Here is a 22,613-nt window from a genome sequence, read left to right as displayed (position 1 = left end):
CTGATAAAGAAATCTTGCAATGGTTTGTGCATCCAGAGGTAAAAAGGACCAAATCTGGCTGTTTGAAGCAAGTGGGAATTGAGGGGCTATGTAGAAGGATTAACTGATGTCTTTTGACTGACATGCTGTTTAAATCTGACTGGGAGAATACCTTCAGAACGTTAAACTGCCTGCTAGAGCTGGTAGAAAGTTGCTTAGAACTGAAGTTTCTTGTGTCAAATCTCCATGTATCTTAAAACCGCTGGTTGGAGTTCTGTGTTATGACTGCAGATGATGTCCTCTGGAAGACTTGGGCAAAACAGACTACGGCAAATTCCTGTTATCTTCCTGCTCTGACCTCTTACCCGATTAATGTCTGATGAGAGCTTGAGCAATATTACTTTTTACGTTTTTCTATTGAATTGCTTCACAGAAAGTCATTCACACACAACTTTAATTTTCTTTGTGAAAACTTGGCAAGCTTAGATTTGAATGGATACCTATTTTATATTCATCTTGGTTTACAGTAGACTTTGAGTACATGGTATAATGCTAACCCTTATTTATCCTTCACTCTCTTGTCTTGATCACTTGTTGCTTTCCAGTATGTGATAAATGTATATGTCTGAATATGTACTGTCATGGAGTTTCTACTTGGTATTATGGTACTTCTGAGTTCCTGCTTTGTTTCCAGCTTATCCAAAATTCTTACGAGTACATCTGTGTTCCTTTGACCAGAGGCACTAGATGCTTTTATGTTCTATGGTCACCTTCTGAAGAGGAGGAAGAACTTGGAGGTTCAAAGAACATCCTAGTACTTCAAGTCTGTGGTAGATGTGGATATAGAGAGTACTAATTCTGTAGCTTACAGAGATGGTGACAAGTTTTATGGGGGAATGGACAACTGCATGGGTCAGTGTACTGCCTATCTCAGTAAACCTAGACTGTCAGTTGCCCCATGTCTCTCGAGGAAAGGCATTTATTTCCAATAGACCATGCAGGAAAGAGGTAGAGATTGTAGCTCAGTCCCTGTCAGAGTGAAGCTGGGGAACAGCAATGTGTGATACTTAAAGGCAATGTTGCCAAGCAACTAACTTTGCAGCTGTGGTTTGGTAAAAGAGCAGTTATGCCTCTCAAAGCTATGTCTGGCTCTGATTTTGTGTGAGAAAATGGTTGTATTGACAAGGAGTAGGGAACTGTCCCTCTTGCATAGATGAGAAAGAATGTGGTATTCCACATTTGGCTATTGATTGCCATACTTGTCTTGTGTACTACCTCCTTCTTCAGGAGGAGGGAACAAGAATCCATAATGCAAATTTACTGAAGTTCATGAATGAAAATGGATAAAGCTTCATAGTACAGGACGCCGTTAGTAGGATTAAAGGCAGTAGTTGTCCTGTAATAATATCTGCAAAAGAACATGGAAGTGATTAATATGTGTGTAACCTATTATTCTTGAATGCAGCTGAATTTGCAGGTGGATTCAAAACATGGCAGTGTCTGGGACTGAGAGGTTATTTAAAATAAGTTCCTTGTAATGTGTGCTCAAGTCACTTGGGTTTAAATTTGTCATTCACAATAATTTCTAGAAGCAACTAGTGTATCAATAAGTAACAATGCTTTTAGGCATAGGGATTGATTTTTACCTGTAGATAATGGCAAAAACACCCCTTTCTTCAAACGTGGCAAATGCATTACTTAATGTTCACCCTTTACATCTTCAGCAAAAATGTGCTTGTGCACTTGAGCTCCCTTCTTAAGCAGTGGTTAAACTGAAGAGACAAGCCAGTAACACATTGTGGAGGCTTTTTGGTCTTTGTTCTCATTGCTAAGTGATGCCTAGGTGAGTTATTCTCAACTTTAAAATACTGAACTTCTGTATTGTGTCTGTCTTGAATGAAGTCAACTTTTAACTTTCCCCATAGCAGCCCTCGCAATGCTGTGTTTTTTATTTGTAGCAAGAATGGTGTTGATAACACACCAGTGTTGCTGAGCAGTGCTAGCACAGCATCAAGGCTGTCTCTCCAGCCTCCTGTTTCCTCGGCTTCCCACCCCCCTCCCCTCACCAAAGGCCACTAGGCTGGGGGTGGGCAAGAGGTTGGGAGGGGGCATAGCCAGGAGAGCTGACCCAGACTGCCCAAAGGAATATTCTATACCATATGATGTTGTGCTCAGCAATAAAAGCTAAGATAAAGAGAGGTGGAGAGGGCATTAATTGTTAAGGTGTTTGTCTTCCAGAGCAGCTGCTATGTGTGCTGAGGCCCTACTTCCCAGGAAGTGGACGTTGCCTGCTGATATGAAGTAGAGAATAAATCTTTGTTTTATTTTACTTCTGTGGGTGGCCTTTGCTTTTCTTTATTAAGCTACCTTTATCTTGACCCATGAGGGTTTTTTATCTTATTTTCTCCCCCTTGGTGGGCATGTGGCAGCCAGCCAAGGTTAACCTACCACGACCACTGAGAGTTTCTTGTGTGTTCTGAGCAAAAAGTAACTATCATTCTCTTTAATAAGGATTGTGAAGCCATGGTTCACTTTCCTGGGTGTTCTGCAGCCCATAGCAAGCAGCCTCTGGGAGAAGTGATGCTAAATGCCTCTTCACACTTGTCTTGTTCACTGCAATTTCCATGGAGTTTGGGTGTTCATGGAGTTCCTATTTAAAAAGATTACTTCAAAAATATGTTTATATAGTAAAAAGATTCTGTCAAGTGTTTGGTCTTGAATGAGGCTTTAAAAAATGCTACAGATTCGCGATCGTGTGCTAGAGGATCCTGCAGAGTTTTGGGAGGACACTTTGAGAATTGATACTTCTCAAGCAACCTTAATTCCACTCTAAACACTTACAATTCTGTATTCCAGACTAAATGCAGCTGAGTACTTTGGAGTTGCATTCAGTTTTTCTTCCTGGCTTCTGAAGAAAATGGTGTTTTGAGGAAAAATATTTTACAGACACAACTTTTTTTGACTACAGGTAGCAATCACTTTGGAAAAATAACTTTCAAAAAAATGGAGAGCATGTTTTTTTTGTGTAACACAAAGCTAGTTAAAACATCTGTGAAGAACACTACTTAAGTAAATTTGTTTCTTCCTTTCCCAGTCTCATGTAGCTGATACAATGATGTATCATGTCTGAGTGCTGATGATAGTCTGTCATGCTGGAATGCTTAACTCTGTTAATTTGAATTATATTTAATTTAGTATAATCTCAGAGGAGATTGCTATAGTTTTAGAAAGCAAGAAGAAGCCTTTAGAAAAATGCAAAGCACATTCCAGCCTTATGTGGCATGATACATTCTGTTTGGATATAAAGAAGTTATTTTATTTTTTGAAACCATGCAGTGGTCAAATACTAGACCAAGTTTTCCTCAGGTGGTGAAACATAACTTGTATTCAAGACAACTGAACAAAGCCCTGAGCAGCCTGGTCCAATTAGATCTGATTGGAGCATCCAGCTAGCCTAAATGACCTTAAGAAGTCCATTTACACCTAAATGATTTTATAGTTTTTATACACTGGCTGAGGAAATACTAATAGCTGTATCTCTTAGAGAGCAGGTGTTAAACATCTCACAGAGCACACATGCCTTGTGTTTTGTGGGTTGGCCCAAACCCAGCTAAGAGCCTGGGTATTGAAGCACTCCAAGAGCTGAGCTGGTTGCTGAGACTTTGGGGGAGTACAGCAGTGGGGTGTAGCTAACCTGGCATGCAAGTCCTGGGGATCAGTGGGAAGGATCTGTGTCCATGCCACTGGAGTTTAAAGTGAGGGAAAGGCTTGATTCTGTTTGTTCTTTTCAGTCTGTTGTTTCCCATGGCCTGTTTATTAAGTTAATAGCTTGTGGTCCACAGAAAGTGCTGCTCTGAAGATTAATAATACTGTTACAGTAAAACTTGGGAATCATCCGAGAATGGAGTTGCATTTACGTGGTAGCCGTTTCTGTGCCTGAGAACAGCAATATGTTAGTGTTTGAGGGTGGGTGGATAGGCCCTTTGTAGGAGGGCAACATAAAAATCTACTTAGTCTGGTCTATTTAATGTGCAGAGGAAATGAGGGAAGACGGTATATGGGGTGGAAAGTAGGTGAACCAAGTCTCCGTGGTGAATGCGGATGTTGTGGGTTAATCCCAGTAAGCAGCTAAGCGTCACACAGCTGCTCGCTTTGTCCCCCTTGCCTGTGGTATGGGGGAGATAATCAGAAGGGTAAGAGAGAAGACTCATGGGTTGAGATAAAGGCAGAATAACAGGTAAAGCAAAAGCTTTACAGGAAAACAAAGCAAAATAAGGAATTTATTCACCTCTTTCTATCGACAGGCATGTGTTCAGCTGTTTCCAGGAAAGCGGGGCTCCATCACCCATAATGGTTAATTGAGAGGACAAATGCTGTAATTCCAAAAGTCCTTCCCTTCCTCGTTTCCCCAGCTTTTATTGCTGAGCACAGCATCATATGGTGTTGGGATATCCCTGTGGTCAGTTGGGCTCAGCTGTCCTGGCTGTATCCCCCTCCCAGCCTCTTACCCACCCCCAGCCCACTTGCTGGCAGGGCATCTGAGAAGCAGAAAGGGCTTTGATGCAGTGCAAGCACTGCTTTGTAATAACTAAAATATTGGTGTGTTACAACAATGCTTTGGCTGCAAATCCAAAACACAGAATCATATGGGCTGCTATGAAAAAGTCCTTCCTAGCACAAACCAGCATAGCAGAGAAGATTGGTACAAGAAACTAACTGGCTGTTTTTTACAGATGGTTTCTGTGTTTTTACAGTCCGGAGCCTGAAATTTGGCACTTTGCTTCTTGTCTACAGATTTGGATCTCTGGTTTCTCTCTGTATCTTTCTCAAACATAGGTTCATGTGGGAGAGGTCATGGAAATGTGTTTACCTGCTTTGTAATACAGAACATATGAGGGAGAGTCCTCCAGAGTTACTGAGAGCTGCACAGAGGTGGTATAGTTTGGGGAGCGTTTACTTAAGAGTCTCTTCAGTTGTATTTGAGTAAAAATAGTAAAGGGAAGCTGATTAATGCAATTGCTAGATAATTTCTCTCAGGTAAAGAGAGGTAAGCTTTCATTCTTGTTTATAGTAAACAGACTATATTATAAACCTGTCTTGCAAACAAATCTTATTTCTGAGGTTTTTGTTATCGTTAAAGGAAGAACTTCAGTTGTTCACCAGAGATTTTCTTGCAGCAGATGCTTATATAACTTTTATCCTGTGCCTGGCTATGCAGGGGGGCTCTTGCTACATCTCAACAGAGTAGCATAGATTTATACTTGTATTTTTTTTCTTATCAATAATGCTTTTACTTGATGCTTAGCTATCAACTTATGAGAACATCTTGTAAGAGCTCACTGTTCCCCAATTTCCCTTTTATTTCTGCATATAAAAGTAATATAAGCTGTACACTTAAAACAGTAAGCCTTTTAGCAGTTCCTTGCTGACAAAGGAAAAAATGCAGTCAAGACCAGCTCCAGAAGCTTTCTACTAATACTGGAATATGCTACGTAACCTTGTCTTTTTTAGAAGGTACCAAATGTTGCTAACAGGAAATAACAGCTTGCACACCTATTCTTGCAGCTTGAACTCTGACACAAGCAGTCTTTCTCTTTACGAGTGAACAGGCAGGATAAAATTAGGGTACTATTCCTTAGCCAAATTGAAATATGATTTCTGAAGCTGTTAGCTTATTGAATGCACCAGGGTTGGCACCGCTGTCATTTCTGATTCTTAGAGCAGTGACTGTACTTCTTAAAGGGTGTGTTGGAGCTGGCTAATATCCCATAAGGGTGATGGTAGTGCTGTGACGATGTCCCACGTACTCTGCATACGCTCTGGGTAACCAAACAGGAGCGTGGCAGCCATGGTTGCCAGCCACTGATCAGGAGCAGCTCACTGATGGTTCAGTAGCTGGTTGTGATCCTGTTTGCCTGGGCAGGGTTAGGATGGTTGTAGAAATCTGTGGTGGGAAATACTTCCAAGTCAGGAATACAAACTTTGGAAAATTGTACTGAACCTTCCTTCAAAACAAAGCATTTAGTTAAACTGATATTTGCATTAAAAATACATGTTTTAATGAGGAAGATGTTACATCTTGTCATCTTAGAAATAAGATGAATAGGAGGCCTTGATGATTCATGATCTTCTCCTCTTAATACTACTTTACGTGAAGAGTGGTCAACTCTGTATGTATGTATATAACTTCACAGTGAACTCTAAATATTGTATTTTATTTGTTTAACAGCTTAGCTTTTGCATTATATCATCACCTGATGTTTGGTAAAATTATTTTTTTTTTATTTTGAAGAGATACACTTATCTTCTCACAATCTTATTCAGTCAAAACCCAGATTTTTAGTAAGACCCAAAAATCTTTAATTTTTTTCACTTTGTCACCTTACAAGATTGCTTGTGCCAGATGGCTCTTAAGCACGAAAAAGGCTGTTAATGTCAAGAATAAATTGACATTACCTGTGTATCTCCAATAGCTGTAACTGATCAGTTCTCTTATTTAAGAACTACATTTTTTCCATATTCCTAACTTAATTTTCTGTATAAGGCTTTTGATGTTTGAAATGTTGTATGACTTAAATATATTCCAGAGTTAAAGTAGTTATCAAGCCAGCCACTAAATTTTGTGGCTTGAACATAGAACTGAGAGAGTATTTGTGTTACTGTACTTCCTTTCTAGTTAAAGCTTTATACAGCCCTTGAAATAAGGATGCTGTTTTAATTTCTTTGAAACATTTTTAGCCATTATTGATGCTATTGAAGCAAATGGATCAGTGAGCCAAAGGATTAATTGGAACTGGTTGATACGTATTTCTCTCTAAACTAGCGGTGGGACAGTTTGTGCAGGGAAGAGGTTCATTCAGAATACTTCTACACAGGCTCTTCAGTGTTATGATTAGTAAAGAGCTTAATGGATGTATTGATGACTTCCATGAAAAATGGTTATCCAGATAGAAAAGACAAACGGTTTCTGTCTCTGAAACTCTATGCCATTTACCAGACACTGGCTAAAAATAGCTAAGTGATGCTTCTAAGGCTTGTCTTCCCACAGTTCTTGCAATACACCTTGAACCACACAAATCTCAGCTGTTATCAAGCTGGGCTCAGGAACAGTATGTTTAGTTGCTTTAATTGTCTGCCTTTGGTGCAACTTTATGCTCTTGAGTTTGATTTTATTTAAAATTACTAAAATAGCCACTCTTGTTTGAACTCCCCCCACGCTTTTTTTAATTTGGCAAATTTTATGTTCTCAAATTCCAGCATTGACTGTCAACACAGGCTTACTAAGCCATCTATAAGAGAATTCTAAAGACTAGAGGTATGTTTAAGCTATGGTCTTTTGTTGTCTTTGTTTACATAAACCAGTATTTTCCCGCATACTTTGACATCTGAAAAACATGTAAAGACTGTACTTGTATGGTTTTCTTGGTCTTTGTGTATGGAGGTAAAACGAGGAAGCCCCTTCTACTGTAGAGGAAAAGAAATCAAACAATGTGGGGGGAGTAGATGTGACACAAGAATGTGCTTCAGGCTATTCTGCTTAATCAGAAACTAATTCAGTGGATCAAGTGATAGGAAAATAATCCCATATCAGTAGTTTCAAAAGACTAGATATTCAAGGACCTTGAAGAACATTTTGTTTGAGAATAAAGGTTCTGGTACTGTGGTTCTTGCACAGTTTCCATTCCTTCAAGATCTTTACGCAAGATCTTTTATTCTTTCTGAGAAGATTTATGCTTTAATTGGCAAAGTCTGATTTAGTGGACATGATTAACATTGCAATTAAGCTTTTTGTGTTGTTGGGAGGGGTGTGTATTCTTGGATTTTTTTCTTTCTTTCTCCCCCACCTCCTCTGAGACTCTATGATCAAAAATGGTTGGAAATGGTAGATGTGATTCTACCTTTTGGGGGGAGAACTAAGCCTCCAATGAAGTTAGTGAGATATGGTCTTTGAAGCAGAAGGATTAGACTGAAAATGGATGATAATAATTGTATTGGCTTTGAGCATTTTAATATTACCATGACTTAATCCCTGTCTCTAGTGTGTTATGTGTTTGGAGGAGGAAAAACTCAGGAGGATAAATCGATACAGTTCTGCCTTGTTCTTTTGTTCTTCCCTGGGTAGCCACTGGAGGAGGGACTGTTTTGTGTTACATAGCTGTTGTGTTGAATTACACAAAATACAACTTCTGCTTGCTTGTTTTCCTTCTTTTCTCTGTATCTGATACATAAGAGAGCTTGTCTTCTGTTCATGAAACTACAGATGTTTCTGGAAAACTTTGAAAACCTGGTTTAAATCTTGAGTAGCAGAACATTTGTGCATGGGGGAGTAATGCAGAGAGAGTGAGCACTGCATGGGCATGGTTTTACTGATGCAGCCACTGCGGGATTTGGGTAAGTCTTTGGCCAAAAAGTGATAGATCTAGGGAACTGGCTAGCAACTGTTCAGGATGAGGCAGAAGAGAGGTGTAGATTTTCTTGCAGTTAATTCTCTGTTCCACAAGATGGAGCCAGTTATTTGACAAATGAAGTCTGTCAACCAGCAGTAGAATTTGGAGAAACAGAAGAGAATTAAAGTAACTTCACTGTGCTTTATGGTCAGAGGACAGGCAGAGTGCAGTTGAGTGAAAGGAAGAATTGTCGTCTGTCAGAAGTCTCTGAAGATGTTGGCCCAAGATAAGTTTGCCACAGCCTATATTGAGATGCAAAGCAGTTAGTGATCTGTTATATGTAATACTTGGCATCTTTCCTTGTGGAATTGTTAATTGGTAACTGCGAGAATGTAGAGTGAAAACTAACTTTGTTTTTGTGTGCCTCTGTAATACAAAACTTATTTAAACTCAATCTTGACAAGCTTTCTTCATTTAAAACTTTGTTTCAAACTTATTAGTCTCCTGGCCAACTGGTTCAGTGTAGTTTGAGATGTAAAACAGTCACCCTTCCCTTTGACAGCAAATACAAAATTGAAGGGCTGTGTGCTTGCTCTTTTTATCCCAATTCTGACCTGTTTGTTCTCTGTAAGTTGAGATGTTTAGTAAGAGTGAGCAGCACCTGTGTTGCAGCAAAAGTAGTGTTTCAGTATTAACCTGCAGTTCCAGTAAACTGAACAGATGGTAGTGGACTGATGGAGGGAAGGAAATTTTAAATTATTGTGGTAAGGAAGGCAACCATCATCATTATCCTACTCTGTAGTCATATCTGCAGTAATCTTACACTTGCTCCTTTGTGGACATCCCCCAACTATGTCATATCCCAGTATTTTTGCCTCTTTTTAGTTTGTTCTGGTCTCCACTGCCTTTTTTTTTTTTTAAAAAAAAAACAAAAACAAACTTGTTTGTGTGACGTAGTCCTACTCTTGCCCAGTCTTGTCTGGTAGTGTATAACCTTTCTGACTAATTCCTTACTGCAGGTAGAAGCTGAGTAGATGGTGGAGTGTTGACTGAGATGTTTAAAACAGCTAAAGGATTTTTACACAAACTAATCAAAAGGAGAGCTATAGCAATATTTCACACTGTATTGACTGCCTGGATTCATACACAGTATATAAGGCTTCCATGTTTTTTGTAATGCAGAGAAAAGTACTTTTTCCTCAGCATTTTAAATGAGCAGTATTTTGTAAACCTTGTTGTATAGATGATACAGGACTATGCATCTGCTGATGCAAAATGAAACTCAAGCAATTTGGAATAAAACCTAAACCCTAGACTTCTAAAAACTAATGTGCTTTGTCTTGTGTTTCTTTTGGAAATGCACTATACCAGCTTCAGTGTTACCATTCCTGTCATTATTCTTGCCTGAATATCTATATCAGCTGTACGCACAAAAATTTGGTTGTATCAACTATAATTACATTAGTAGAGTATCAGCAATACTGTGAGTGTTTATTACAGCTTCTTCAATCGGCTTTCTAATATAATGGAGTAGAACATACAGCCCAAACTGAACGAGTTATGGGGATGGAGAAGAAAGGGATATAAAGGAGTATATGCACACACACAAATGGCAAGTGCAAGGTACTACTCCAGTTTAAATAATATGGAGGAGAAATTACGCATCGAGAATTATATCCTGAAGAGGGGAAAGTGTGGGGAAAAAAGTGAAAAAATTCTTCAAATACATTGGGACAAAAGCTTTCACCTTACCAGTGAATATGTAAAAATGATGCCTTTTTCACAAAATTCACACTTTGAAGTGCATTTTAGAATAAAAGAATGTCATATGAAAATGGATAACTTTTTCAGCAATTTAAAAATTGGCTTGAAATTGGCTTATGTGAAGACTTGTGTATAAAATTATGTAAATTACTTTCAAGCTCTTTATTGATTAAGTTTTAAACAGCTGAAGGCAGTTTTTGAGATATTTTCAGGTTTTTTTATTAGCTATAGATATTTCTGCAAGTAGAGAGAATGTTCTGTACGATAACTATACTGGCATGAAGTCTACTGTAACTGGAAAAAACTTTTTGGGTTTTTTCTTAAATTCACAAGTTATCTAGCAATTCTAAAAACTTAGACATACTAGGAAATGTTGTGTATTGTGGCTACATATTTTTTCTTTCTTAGAGTCAAGACGGTCTTTAATAAAGGACCTATTAAATATTCTAAATGTCACATATTCTAAATGCCATTTCTGCGCATCTATTTGAATTCTACTTTCTGCTCAAAACTTGGTATACAGTTCCTGAATGCAAACTAACGTAGCGGTGGGTGTAGTGGGTTGACCCCACCGAGCAGCTGAATACCCACCCTAGCTCTAATGTGTTCTCCTCTCCTGTGGAATGGGGAAAAAAATAGAAGGAAGGTGGAAAGACTTGTGACTCGACATCATGACAGTTCAATAAGGAAAGCAAAAGCTGTGCATGCGAGGTGAAAAGAGAAGGTAATTCACTTCTTTCCATCAGCAGGCAGCTAGCTATGTCCTGGAAAGCAGGGTCTCAGCATGTGTAATGGTTGTTTGGGAAGGCAAATGCCATAACCACAAATGTCCCCCTCTTCCTCCTCCTCTTCCTTTCCGCCAGCTTTTGTTGCTGAGCATGATGTCATACGGTTTGGGATGTCCCTTTGGTCACTTGGGGTCAGCTGCCCCTGACTGTGTCCCCTCCCAGCCTCTTGCCCATCCCCTGCCTACTGGGTGGGAATGGGAAAGCAAGCCTTGACTCTGTGCAAGCACTGTCCAGCCATAGCCAAAGCATTAGTGTTATCAGCACTGTTTTAGTCACAAATCCAAAGCTCAGCTCCCTACAGGCTGCTCTGAAGAAAGTTAACTCCACCATTGCCAGGCCCTGTACAGCAGAAAATGTTGCTTGCTGTTCTCCATTTAACATGTAATAGCCAAGACTCCAAATTAATTTGGGTGAAGCCATATGACAGCTCAAATCCACCTTTCCATTTAGCTCTTACAACAAGTTTGCACTTGTGCTGTGTTTAAATTTCAAATCAAAACTTAATTACTACTTTTTATGAAGATAATTGAATTACAGTTGCCAGTAAGACTAACTATGTACAATAAACCTTGTGGGTTTTTATTCTGGGTTAGTTATTTTAAGGGTTACTTAAATTGTTAGTGTCAGACCACCCTAAGGAAGGTTGTCGGGTGTTCACAAGAATGACCTAATGTACTCAATATCTTGTTTTGGTAATTTCTCTGGAAGATAGCACACACATTCACAGCTAACCTTACCTAACTACCTATTAAGAACTGACAGGGAAAATTAAGTTTAATGAGTAAACAAATGTAGGAAAAAAAGAAAGGCTTAGATTGAGGGGAAAAAAAAAAATAGATTATCATTTTAGAAACAACAATCTGTCTTTAGGTTGCTGAATTTTTTCCCCTGGTTCATCCAGGCAGTGTTTCAGGGACTTCATAGTGTCCTAGTATATAGTCTAGTATAAACACTGGCCGCTTTCAGGATAGCACAAGTAAGTCCTATGTTTTTTTCCTTAAATTAACTTTAGCAAAGGATGAAAGAGGCTAAAAATATTTTTAGGCAGTTAAGTTATCTATATCTTAAGTGACTGAAAAAGTTATTTGAAGTGTATTTTTATATCAGTGTTGCATTGATAGTGGTGCAGCAAGCTGCTGAAGTACAGCTCAGCTCTTCTAGTAAAAAGCTCATAATCGGATGGATTTCAAAAGAATAAAATTAAAATTAAAACTTATGTCAAACAGTATTTCGTGTTAATATTGGCTGATTGGAGTTGCATTGTATAATGCAGCTCTTGATAGGTAAGATATCATTGCTACTGACATGTAAAGATATTTTAAATAGCATAAAATAGCAGTCATCAAGATTCTTAACATCCAGTCTTAATTTCTGAAGCCAAATGTCTGTCTTCTTAATTCGCTAGCAAAATACATACAGCAGATAAACTAGGCTACTTTTGTAAATGATGCTGAAGAAAACCAAATGTATCTTTAAGGACCCAGCAAGAAGAAACCTGTGAATGTTTCTGTTAAGTGCAGAATATTTCCTGTGTACAGAAATAAGGATCCTGACTTCCTACAGAATTGAGCTAACTGTAAATTGTTGATTGAATCAGTCCAAATTATTGTTAAACATTTCTCACATGGAGAAAGTTTACAGACTAAGCTTTAGTTGACTGGTTAAGTCAGTTTGCCCACACAGCAAATATTGTTTTATAACTTCTTTTTCCTACTGCTTAACTGTGGCTGTAATTGATTTGTATTAATTAAAACATTTTTCATTTGCAGCATTTAATATTGCATGTTGTCATGAGTCTGAAATAAATTCAGAGATTACACGTGAACTTTTTTTTCTGGCCTCAGGTTTGTCTGTTATTCCACTGCTTAATTTGATACTTTATTGTTTGGATATATTTGGGTTGCCTAAGTTATTTCAGAAATAAGAACAAATTAATGAAATGTGAGCTTCTGGGAAAATACAAAACTGTTCTTTTCCAGGAGAAAACCAGCTAATTCACAACTTGTGTTGTTATCTTTCTTTCTGTTAGTAAAATTTTAAGTTAAAATATTAAACTACAATGTTAATGATCTCCCACTTCATTTATTAAAAGGACTTCAGTAATGTCAAGCCCTCATTCTGGTCTTGTCTCAGTAGTGTAGAACTTGCCTATAGCTGAAGAACATGAAACTCATGTGGTGTGTAGTTGTACAAACTCTGTTGTGGTAAAAACTTTATAGCGACTGTTTAAACACACTGTAGGATAAAAATGTGGACAGTATATAGATACTACAGATAAACACTTCATGTCCCTATAGTAACCTGACCAAAACTGGCTTCCCTCTTTAGAATGCACATCCCTGGGTTACAGTTAGGGGGAAAAACTGGGGAAGCTGTTGGGTACACAAGACCTTGCCTTACCTTTTCGTTTCTAAACCATCATGGCTACATTAGGCAATTGCATAAGCTGAGGTACCTTATCTACAATGGGGTTGCTAAGGAGGTTTTTTGATTAAGTTTCTTCTGGTGTGCTAATTTAGCTGAAACTTGATTAATATGTTGAAGCAAATGGTCTCTGAAACTATCCTGGAGCACTGAAACTTAAAGTAGTATAAATTGTAAGTCAGATCTTCCTGTACACAGATTCAGGACAGGGCGAGTATTCTGTGTCTGTAATGTTTCATCAGGGAAAATAAAAATGCAGGTCAAAATGTTGCTAGTTCTTAAACTATTTAAGATGCACATTGCAAACGGCTTCACTGTTCATTCTTACCTGACAGTAGTTTTAACATAGAAACGGCATGTGGGAAATTGTGTTTAACGAGTAGCTGTTAGATCTCTTGGTCCCTGAGATCCAATTTTATGATGGTAGCACCTAGTTCAAAAACCGCCAGTCATCTTAATAATTTTGGTCTTAAAGGTCAGACAGTGGACATCAGGTGGTCTGACTTTGAGATCTTGAACAAGACAAGTTAAAAGCAACGTGGCTACACAAAGTATCGCCAGTATTTCCACTAGTAAGAGGAAGGCTTCTTGCAATAAATCCAGTGAGCTGTGAAGGTGTCTTGAAATTTTTGAATACCAATTCAAAAGAACAGAGTCTAACTGATGGAATTTGTCCTGCTTCCTTGTTTTGGCTAATGCTGAACAGTGCCTGCATGCTATCAGGGCTTTTCTTTGTGTTCTGCTACCACCGATGGGTGGGTAGGGGAGAAATTGGGAGGAGACACAGTTGAGACAGCTGCTGACTCTTAATTGCCCATTCCATACCATATGGTGATGTGCTCAGCAATAAATTCTTAAAGAAAGGAGGAGGAAAAAGAGACATTCTTGGTTATGGTGGTGTCTTCCAAAGTGAGTGTTGTGTGTGCTGAGGCACGGCTTTCTAGGAAGTGGCCAGACATCTGCCTGCCAATGGGAAGTGGTGAAGAAATAATTTTTTTTCTTCTTTTTTCCTTTTTTTTTCTTTGCTTGTGTGCGGTTTTTACTTCACTTACTGAAACTGTTATCTCAGTCTACAAATCTTCTCACCTTCCTTCTTTTTTCTCCCTGTCCTGCAGGAGAGTAGAGTGAGTGAGTGAGCAGCTCTGTGAGTGTTTGTCTAGGGTCGACCCAACACAGTCCTAAGCTAAAGATCAGGAGACTGAGGCATAAAATTATTTTCTAGGCCCCAGGAAGGTGTTCATACAATATATAAACACTGAAATGCAAACTGCTGCAGTTGTATGAGTGGTCTAGATGCTCATCTGTCAACCACAGGCAGAAAATAATTGCTCAGAATGTTTTCCAGCTCTTCAGTGCACCTTCTTGCTTTTGATGGTTAATTATTTAATCTTAGAGCTCAGAACTAGATGGACTCTAAAGCAGTGCCTTTGACAGTAGTGGTGTACTGAGCTGGAATAAAATGATATAAATGTGTTTAATTTGAGACTGTGTAGTAGCTTCAAGTCAAACATCCCAAATGTCACTGTGGGAGTTCAGGTCATCATGCTTCAGGTCTGTTTCAACATGCCAACACAGCTGAGAAGCAATGGTAAGCTTCATAAATCCACCCAGTGCTGTGAGATAATTCATTGGGCTGTGAATGGCAACTCATACCATAGTTTAGGAATCAAGGATACTGAATGTATTCAGTTTTCCACCAATCTTAGTCATGGATATTTTCATCAGTTGGTTTGCAAATCTGTGTAATCATTCCCCAAGAGCTTGCATGCTACTGTTGGAAAGTCTGTGCTGTATAAGGTATTAAAGGATTTGTTGCATTAATACAAGATTGCCCTGCATTTAATTTCAAATTAAGTGCAGATGCATCAGAAGCTTTTGGTTGGAGAAAAAAGGACAACTTCTACTGTTTTCTGCTGATGCTTGCATCTGATGCATAGCTGTAAGGATTATTCAAGATGTAAGCAAAATCTTGTTGTTACTAGTAAGCCAACTTTCTAAAGCTTGAGGGGGTTTTGTGTTGTTTTTTTGTTTTGTTTTTGGTGGGTGGGGAGGGCAGTGGGCACAACACATGACTTGCTAGCTTAATTTGGCTAACTCAAATATTATGTGACATCACTTAGAAGTAGAAAGCTGTAAATAAAATTGCTAACAATAGGTATTATTAGAAATAATAGATATCCTAGAGAAACAGCTGTGAACCTTTATTCAGACTTGTTTATTTCTGTTGTCAGTATAGAATTATGCTAAAGAAAATCTTAACAGTATATAGAATTTTGAAAACAACTAATTTATTTCCCCATACCCCTTAGGTCCAAGATGGGCCTCTTGGAACACCGGTGTTTTTATTTGCATCAGATGTGCTGGAATCCATCGGAATCTTGGGGTCCATATATCAAGGGTCAAGTCTGTCAACTTGGACCAATGGACACCAGAGCAAATACAGGTAAAATACCCTAAAAATATGTTTTTGATATGGAGGGAATGCCAGGAGTCCTTTTGAAAGGATTTGAGTTTATCATGATGCCTCAACTTAAATTTTTTTACAATCAAAGTAGTTCTTAATGTGTTATATTTCTACTGTAATGAGTTTAAGTTCTGAAAGCCCACTTCATAAATTGGTTTAGCTATCTCTTCTGTATCGTTTTAGTTTTACTGTACCTTCCTGCAGTGACTCTGAAAGCTGCTACTTTGTTGTATCTGTAGAAAATGTGTTGTAAGCTCTTTCCTTTTCAGTAGTGGACAGTAAGGTAGCATTCACACATGTACCTTATTCTTGAGTGCATTCTTTTGGTGTACCAAGTACTGACTTCCAGGTATGCTTCAGTCTGAAGCCTCTTTCTGCTGCCAGACAAATTTTCGCACTCCTCATCTGAAGAGCCATCCTGAGAGATGAAAGCTTATTTTTCATTGAAAGGGTTAGTTTACACTGTAAACAGCATCTTCTATGTTGTTCGTGTTTATCCAGCAGGTCTTGGCAGGCAGCCCTCCTTGTGCCATGGGAGCATCTCCCAAGACACGTCAGCAGAGAGGTCTCCAAGATAAAAACTTGGAGTTTCATTTAAGCACACCAATATAATTCTGACTGTTTCAGGATTTAAATTATTGACGGACAAGAACTAACTGTTTTCTACCACTTTTCTTCAGTGCATGCAGGAAATGGGAAATACTAAAGCAAGACTACTCTACGAAGCTAATCTACCAGAGAACTTTCGAAGGCCTCAAACAGATCAGTATCCTTTTTGTTTTAGCTTTCACATTGAAATTACTTTTAATGCAATTTGGATGTTATGACTGTCTCAAGGAACTGCTACATTTGGCAACTCACCTTATTTATTTCATTGATATTGTTGTATAAAAAATGACAGTGGAAGTTGGGAACAGTTCAGAAAAGGTTTAAATTACTTCAGTTATAGCAAATCTACTTTGTAACAAGATTTGGCAAGACCTATTTATTTTTGCTTTCAGAAGAGGTGACTTCATAAATTCCCCTGTATGTAGGAAGTTAGAGTGATACTAGAGACTTCTTGGATATTCTGTCTTTGTCTTGAGTAACTGGCAGCTGAAGTTAGAAGCATTTGAAGATGAAACAATGAGCTGTACGGTAAAGTAAAATAAGCCATTGGATCTTACTCAAGTGAAGTATGGATTTCTTCCTCTAGGTTAAGTATTCTGTAATTTTTTGGAGTTGAAGTGTGCACCTTTTGTGAAGTGTGTGAATACATATAGCTAGCATGGGAATATCTAAATAAACCAGACCTCCCTGACAGCCGCCCCTTGTGTTGGTACGTGATTATCACAATGTACCTGGAAGGGAGGGAGGGTTGGAAGAAAAATTGTCTACCATCAATAAATAGCTTTCCCTAAAAAAACCACCTTTTTCAAATGTACTGAATCATTAGGATAATGTATAGTGACATTAATTTAGGCTTATATTAGCTTCTGATTTAGTGAAGTTACTCCACAGGTAGGATTTGCTTCACCTGATCTTACTGAAACTCTAGCTATAATGAGATCCTAAGCGTGTACTGCTAAGTGAGTGGAATCTTTCTCCAGATCTCTTAGCCTGATGGTGATACAGGCTATGGAGGCTGATAAATGGACTTAGTTGTAACTGGATCTGAATTTTCTCTTTCTATATCCAAAAGTGATTTTGGTGGTTCTGCTTATTAGATACTATGCTTGTTATGCTATCTGCAGAAGACTTTTTTTTGGAAGGGTTAGACACCTCATGAAATGCACTTGAGCAAAACAGAGATGTGTTTCCATGTTTCGGTAGCTTTTAACTTAAACACACAAACACATAAGAAAAAGGTAACTGGAACCAGACAGCACTGCAGTATTCCAGCTGTAATATTCTAGAACTTTATTTTAGCTATAAGACTGAAATACTTTGACTAAAACTTACTCAGAAGTGGATCTTGGAGATGTATATTTTATTCTTACTGCAGCTAACTTGAATTCACTTGTGCTATTGCAGGAGAAGCAGTAATGCTTTACTCTAAGGTTTTTTTGTCAGACCAGATCAAAAGTCTTGCTTTTTGACTTTCGGAATAGTTCTTTTGTTGATACTGTATACTTTGAAATAGTTATGTAGCCTTTTGAACAGTTGTCAGTTTCTAAGTGGTGGACTCGGTCAACTTAATATATTTCAATGCATTTGTTTTCTTTATTAAAAATACAGCACCAGGAGAGAGGATGCCAACATTTTTGGGTTTATTTCTCAATTTTCCCATAACTTTGGCAGCTACTTACTTGGCATTCATGACAAGCTGCTGTGCTACGGTCTTTTCTTGCATTTTCTCTTTGCCCTCTGTATCACTAGAAAATCAACATTGTGTCTCATCAGTATTCTGATTATGAATGTTCTGAATATTATTTTGGACGAACTATGAAAACTCTTTGCATGCAATGAGCACTTTTGTATATTTTCTATATTAGTGCTTAACTTCCTGTAGCACTATAATATACTTATTTCTATTTTTTTAGGTAGTAGATTGGAGACACAGGAGAAACATGTATGTGGGATTTGCCCAAAATCTCCTGCTGAAGGTCACCCATCACTCCTGCTTTCTTAAACACAAGACTGACCTTTCTGGGCATTTTTTTTATTCTTCCCTTGTACTTGGCAGGGATGCTATGGCATAGAAGCTAACTTTGAGGATTGTCTTGATGTTTTTTTTTTTTTGTATGGCAGCTTCAGCTTCCTGTTTCAAAGTGGTTTTTTTCCAAGAGTAGAGCAGATAATTTTTTTTGTTTCTTCATTTTACTCACTTCTTAATACAGTTTTGGCATCTGTTGAGGCTGCTTAAAATTCTTTTGTTAACAATAGTGGAGTTGGTTATTGGTCTAAAGAAACTTAGACATGGTCCAAAAATTCATGGATATTGAAGTGGCATAACGTGAGTAAAGTGGATATTTTTTAAAATATGCAACTTAATACCCCAGTGTAATAGCATCCTGAAACATTAAACCCTATGAAATATAAATACTTAAGAATCTGTGTTAATAATTTTCAAAGTAAAGCTTATTTGAAATACCAAGCTTGTCTGACATACCAAGTGTGCATTCTGAGAAATTGTTAAAAATAGGGAAATATTTATGCCAAATAACTAAAATATCTGACACCAAAATCGGAGCAACCAGAACTTAGAACACATGGCAAAATAAATGTGCAATCTGAAAATGTTAATTTTGGCAAAGAACTAAAACTTTTTATTTGAAGAAAGGATAGGTTGCTCTAAGGTATTTTCTAACAATCTAGTTTTGAATCTTGTCTGTTTACTTAAATCAGTTACAATTTAATATAGTTATCCTGTCATATCCCATAAGCATGGAAAAAAATTAAATTCCCTTTCTCTCTCCCTTCCCCCCACTAAGATTATATAATATATTAGTTTGTACTGCAAGTTGAAAATAAACTTTCTGAGGGAATCCGCTTAGTCTTAGCTAAATTTGAAAAGTTGTGGGAGTTGCATATTACACGATTTCCATTCATCTGTCATTTGATAATATACATTGATTTTTTTGGCAAAATGACAGTCCTTTGGTATGTGTAAAGAATAATTCAATATTAGTTCTAAGACAGTCGTACTTTCAAAGTGCTCAAGATGCCCTTTAGAATGTAGATATATTTGGGAAGATATAGAAAAGAACGTTTTTTTTGCAACTTTTATGAGGCAGTGTCTTCAGATGATGCTTGAATACAATTTGAAATGACATGTGATTGTTGACAATATAACTTGATGCACAGAATGAAGGTACTGAGTGCTCTGAGCTCAGTGTTAATCTTAAGAGATAGTGGAGCTAAGGCATTTTTCCATCGATTGAAGAAAATTTGCTGTGGAGGTTTAAGATGCAATGAATCTGAGCTTCCACAGCTGCAATTTTGATTACTGAATAGATTATCACATTGCTGAACAAATTAGTTTAAATTTATTCTATGCATACCAGAGAATCAGCTTTACTAAAGTTAAAGTACTCATCCTGCTTTGGATGAGGTGCTTTAAGAAGCTGGGTTAATAATTGAAGAAAACAACTAGTAGTCCTTTTTGTGTTTGAATTGGTGAGTTGTCAGTTCTGGTCTTCTGCATCAATATGCTTTCTGCTATTTCCACCTTTGCTTCAATATCTTTTTATCACTAGTGTTTTAGTTTTCTTTCCCTTCCACAGGTATGTTTGTTGTAATAGAATTTTCTCATGGAGGGACTCCAGTAATCTCAGAGAGCTGTTTATGATCAGCTTTTGTTGCATGATATAATTTGTGCAAATCAGAGAACAGGTACATACATTTCACCTTTTATCTGAAGAGAAAGTATTGTTTCCCAGGTTATGGAGGTAAACTGTACTTTAATTATTTACTATATACGAGTACCTTTGTTCAGGTGTTTGCAGTACTACGACCCTGTAGCTTATAAATACCAAGTGAAAATGTCGTAACTGTGGAACACTGAGTTACTTATACACTATATCTTTCTCATATTGTTTCATTAAGAGATTAAACTGATTAATTCTCTGTGTTAAAAAGCTCTTTTTTGACCCTGCAATATCAGTTATTCTATGTAGAGCAGTTTGTTCTGTTGTTTTAAAACTACAAAATGAGATGGAGCAAGAATCTGGTGCAATTCTTTAATTTGAATAACCTGTCATCTTTTTAGGCTAATGTTGCTACTTACCTGAGTGCATATTTTCCTTAAGATAGCTACTTCCAGAGCTGTGGAATTTTTCATCAGGGATAAATACGAAAAGAAGAAGTATTATGATAAAAATGCAGTTAATGCCTTCAATGTAAGTAAACGGTTTCACCGAGAATTCTGTCACTTTTTTGAAAGCTGCATAAGAGAAATTTGAAAGCTACATTTCTTTTTTGAAAGCTACATAAGAGAAATGTAGAAAACTTTATGTATGTTAAAATGTCTTTCACAGTCAAACGTTTTGATAGAGAGGTAAATGCTTTCTTTTGTATATCTCGACAGCTATTCCTGGGTTCTCTAAGTTCAACATACATTGTCTATTACATATATAACAGCAAAGCGTTATGATCCAATAAATAGCTTGCTTCTGACTCTTTATATTGTACTTTTCTCTGTCAGTGATGGGTAGTTCTTCAACAGTATACTTTGAGTCCCTTCTGAGTATCTTTTTCTATGTTACAGGGATGAGATAAGATTATGGTTTCTGGTGACCTTGTCTTCCCTCATTCTCTGTAATGTCTTGATGAGAAATCCTAGGGTGTTCTGGGCCCCTCTTCTGAGGATCTTATTGCTCTGCTCAATTCCAGACTGTTGCTTTGCAGCAAGGTGCACTGTAATAGCAAACACGAGCTGTATGGCAAACCAGCTGTTCAGTCGTGTAGCTGTGTGTTCAGTACAGTAAGCTGGGGAGTGCTTTTTTGTCAAAGCCGTTTTGAGAGTGACAGCCTTTAGTGAAGTTCACAGCCTTGTTTATTTTTTTTGGATACTGCTATTTCTGGGGCATACAATCTAGTTTATATATTTTTTTATTTATATAGGTGTATTAATTCTTAAACACACACTCCTCTATACCTATTTAAATTAAGTATGGCCTACCACGTAACTTACTACTCTGTTTACTAGGCAGTGAACTTTGACAGTGAAATGGGTGCAAGGGTGAGTGTAAAGAGTGGTAGTTTGTGCTGCCTTTTCTCATCTGAGAAAAGGGATCTTTGAATGATAGTTTCATTTGATAAGAAAAAAACCCCAATCCTGGAAACTAGAGAAGTGTATTTCGTTAACCATTGTTGAAGTAAGGTGGAAAATTGCTTCACTTAAGAAGTAAAATACAGTTGTGGTTTGAATTACACTGTCAGTTACCCTTCTTTACTTTTATTCCAAAGTAGAAAATAGGAAGAATTGTTAAAAATTGTACTTCTTTAAAAAGTTCAGAAGACTCCCAAGATCTTTCCTAACACAGGACCTAGGTGTCTAATATAGTAGTCCACTGTTGCCTTAATGTGTTTGAAGGAGTAATCATAGTTTGCTTTATTGTATTGCAGAATAATATGAATCACTTACCTGTCACAGCAACAAGGATAGAATCCAGACAGGCTGAGAAGATGCATGTTACTGCTGAGGGGGGAACACCATTTTATTTCTTCCTACTTGGGCTTTTCTTTCATGGACTAATGTAAATGGCATAATCTCTCAGAGAGAGGAATGAAATCTGATTATGAAATGTTTTAGCAATAGATGACTCATGCACATTCACATTCACCTGTATTTCTTCAAGGCCACCGAACATCATGTCTGAGGTAGGCAATCTGAAATCACAGTTACACCAAAATCCTAAAAGTACATGATTCTAAATTAGCTGAAATAGTGTAGCACATAGAGTCTGAGTCTGCTGCTTGCATTGGGTTACCCTCCTTGGCTCTGGCCCCAGCCCAGCTTGCATGCATGTGTAGTGCTGTGACTGGCTGGTATTCAGGGATCATCTTTCGAGTGGGCATGGGACTGACAGGGAAGAGGAAGAAAAGGTGAAGTTGGGCTGCCGTTCTGTATGTCTGATACACTGCTTTTCTGCTCCTGGATACTGTTGGCAGGGAAGAGGGGAAGTTACCCTACACTTCCAGCACATGGAGGTCTGTGAGGAGTTTGAGAATGGGGTGAAGAAGGGAGTTCTGTGGAGTGTATGTGTTTCTGCAGCCCCGTGCAGGGGGTGGTGATGATTTCTAAAGCTTTTCTTTTGCAGTCCTTATGACATCTGAGACACCTTCCCTCTTCCCACACTGCCAGGTGGTGGCTAAGATTCCCTG

The 22,613-nt window shown here is 37.9% G+C and overlaps 1 protein-coding gene across 2 annotated transcripts in view; it reads left to right on the top strand.

Annotated features, from left to right (window-relative positions):
- The window catches only part of SMAP1 (small ArfGAP 1), a 99,714-nt gene that overhangs the window by 8,755 nt on the left and 68,346 nt on the right, over nucleotides 1-22,613 (top strand). For both annotated transcript variants that reach the window (XM_033002647.2, XM_033002648.2), the window contains exons 2-4: nucleotides 15,652-15,785; nucleotides 16,487-16,572; nucleotides 20,551-20,626. In XM_033002647.2, the coding sequence (XP_032858538.2) occupies nucleotides 15,652-15,785; nucleotides 16,487-16,572; nucleotides 20,551-20,626 (296 nt within the window). The remainder of the gene's footprint in view (nucleotides 1-15,651; nucleotides 15,786-16,486; nucleotides 16,573-20,550; nucleotides 20,627-22,613) is intronic.

The sequence above is a fragment of the Tyto alba genome, unplaced genomic scaffold (assembly GCF_018691265.1).
Source record: "Tyto alba isolate M040663 unplaced genomic scaffold, T.alba_DEE_v4.0 Super-Scaffold_40, whole genome shotgun sequence".
Lineage (NCBI taxonomy): Eukaryota > Metazoa > Chordata > Aves > Strigiformes > Tytonidae > Tyto > Tyto alba.
Note: the sequence above shows the minus strand (reverse complement) of the source record. Positions and strands in the feature narration are given on the sequence as shown.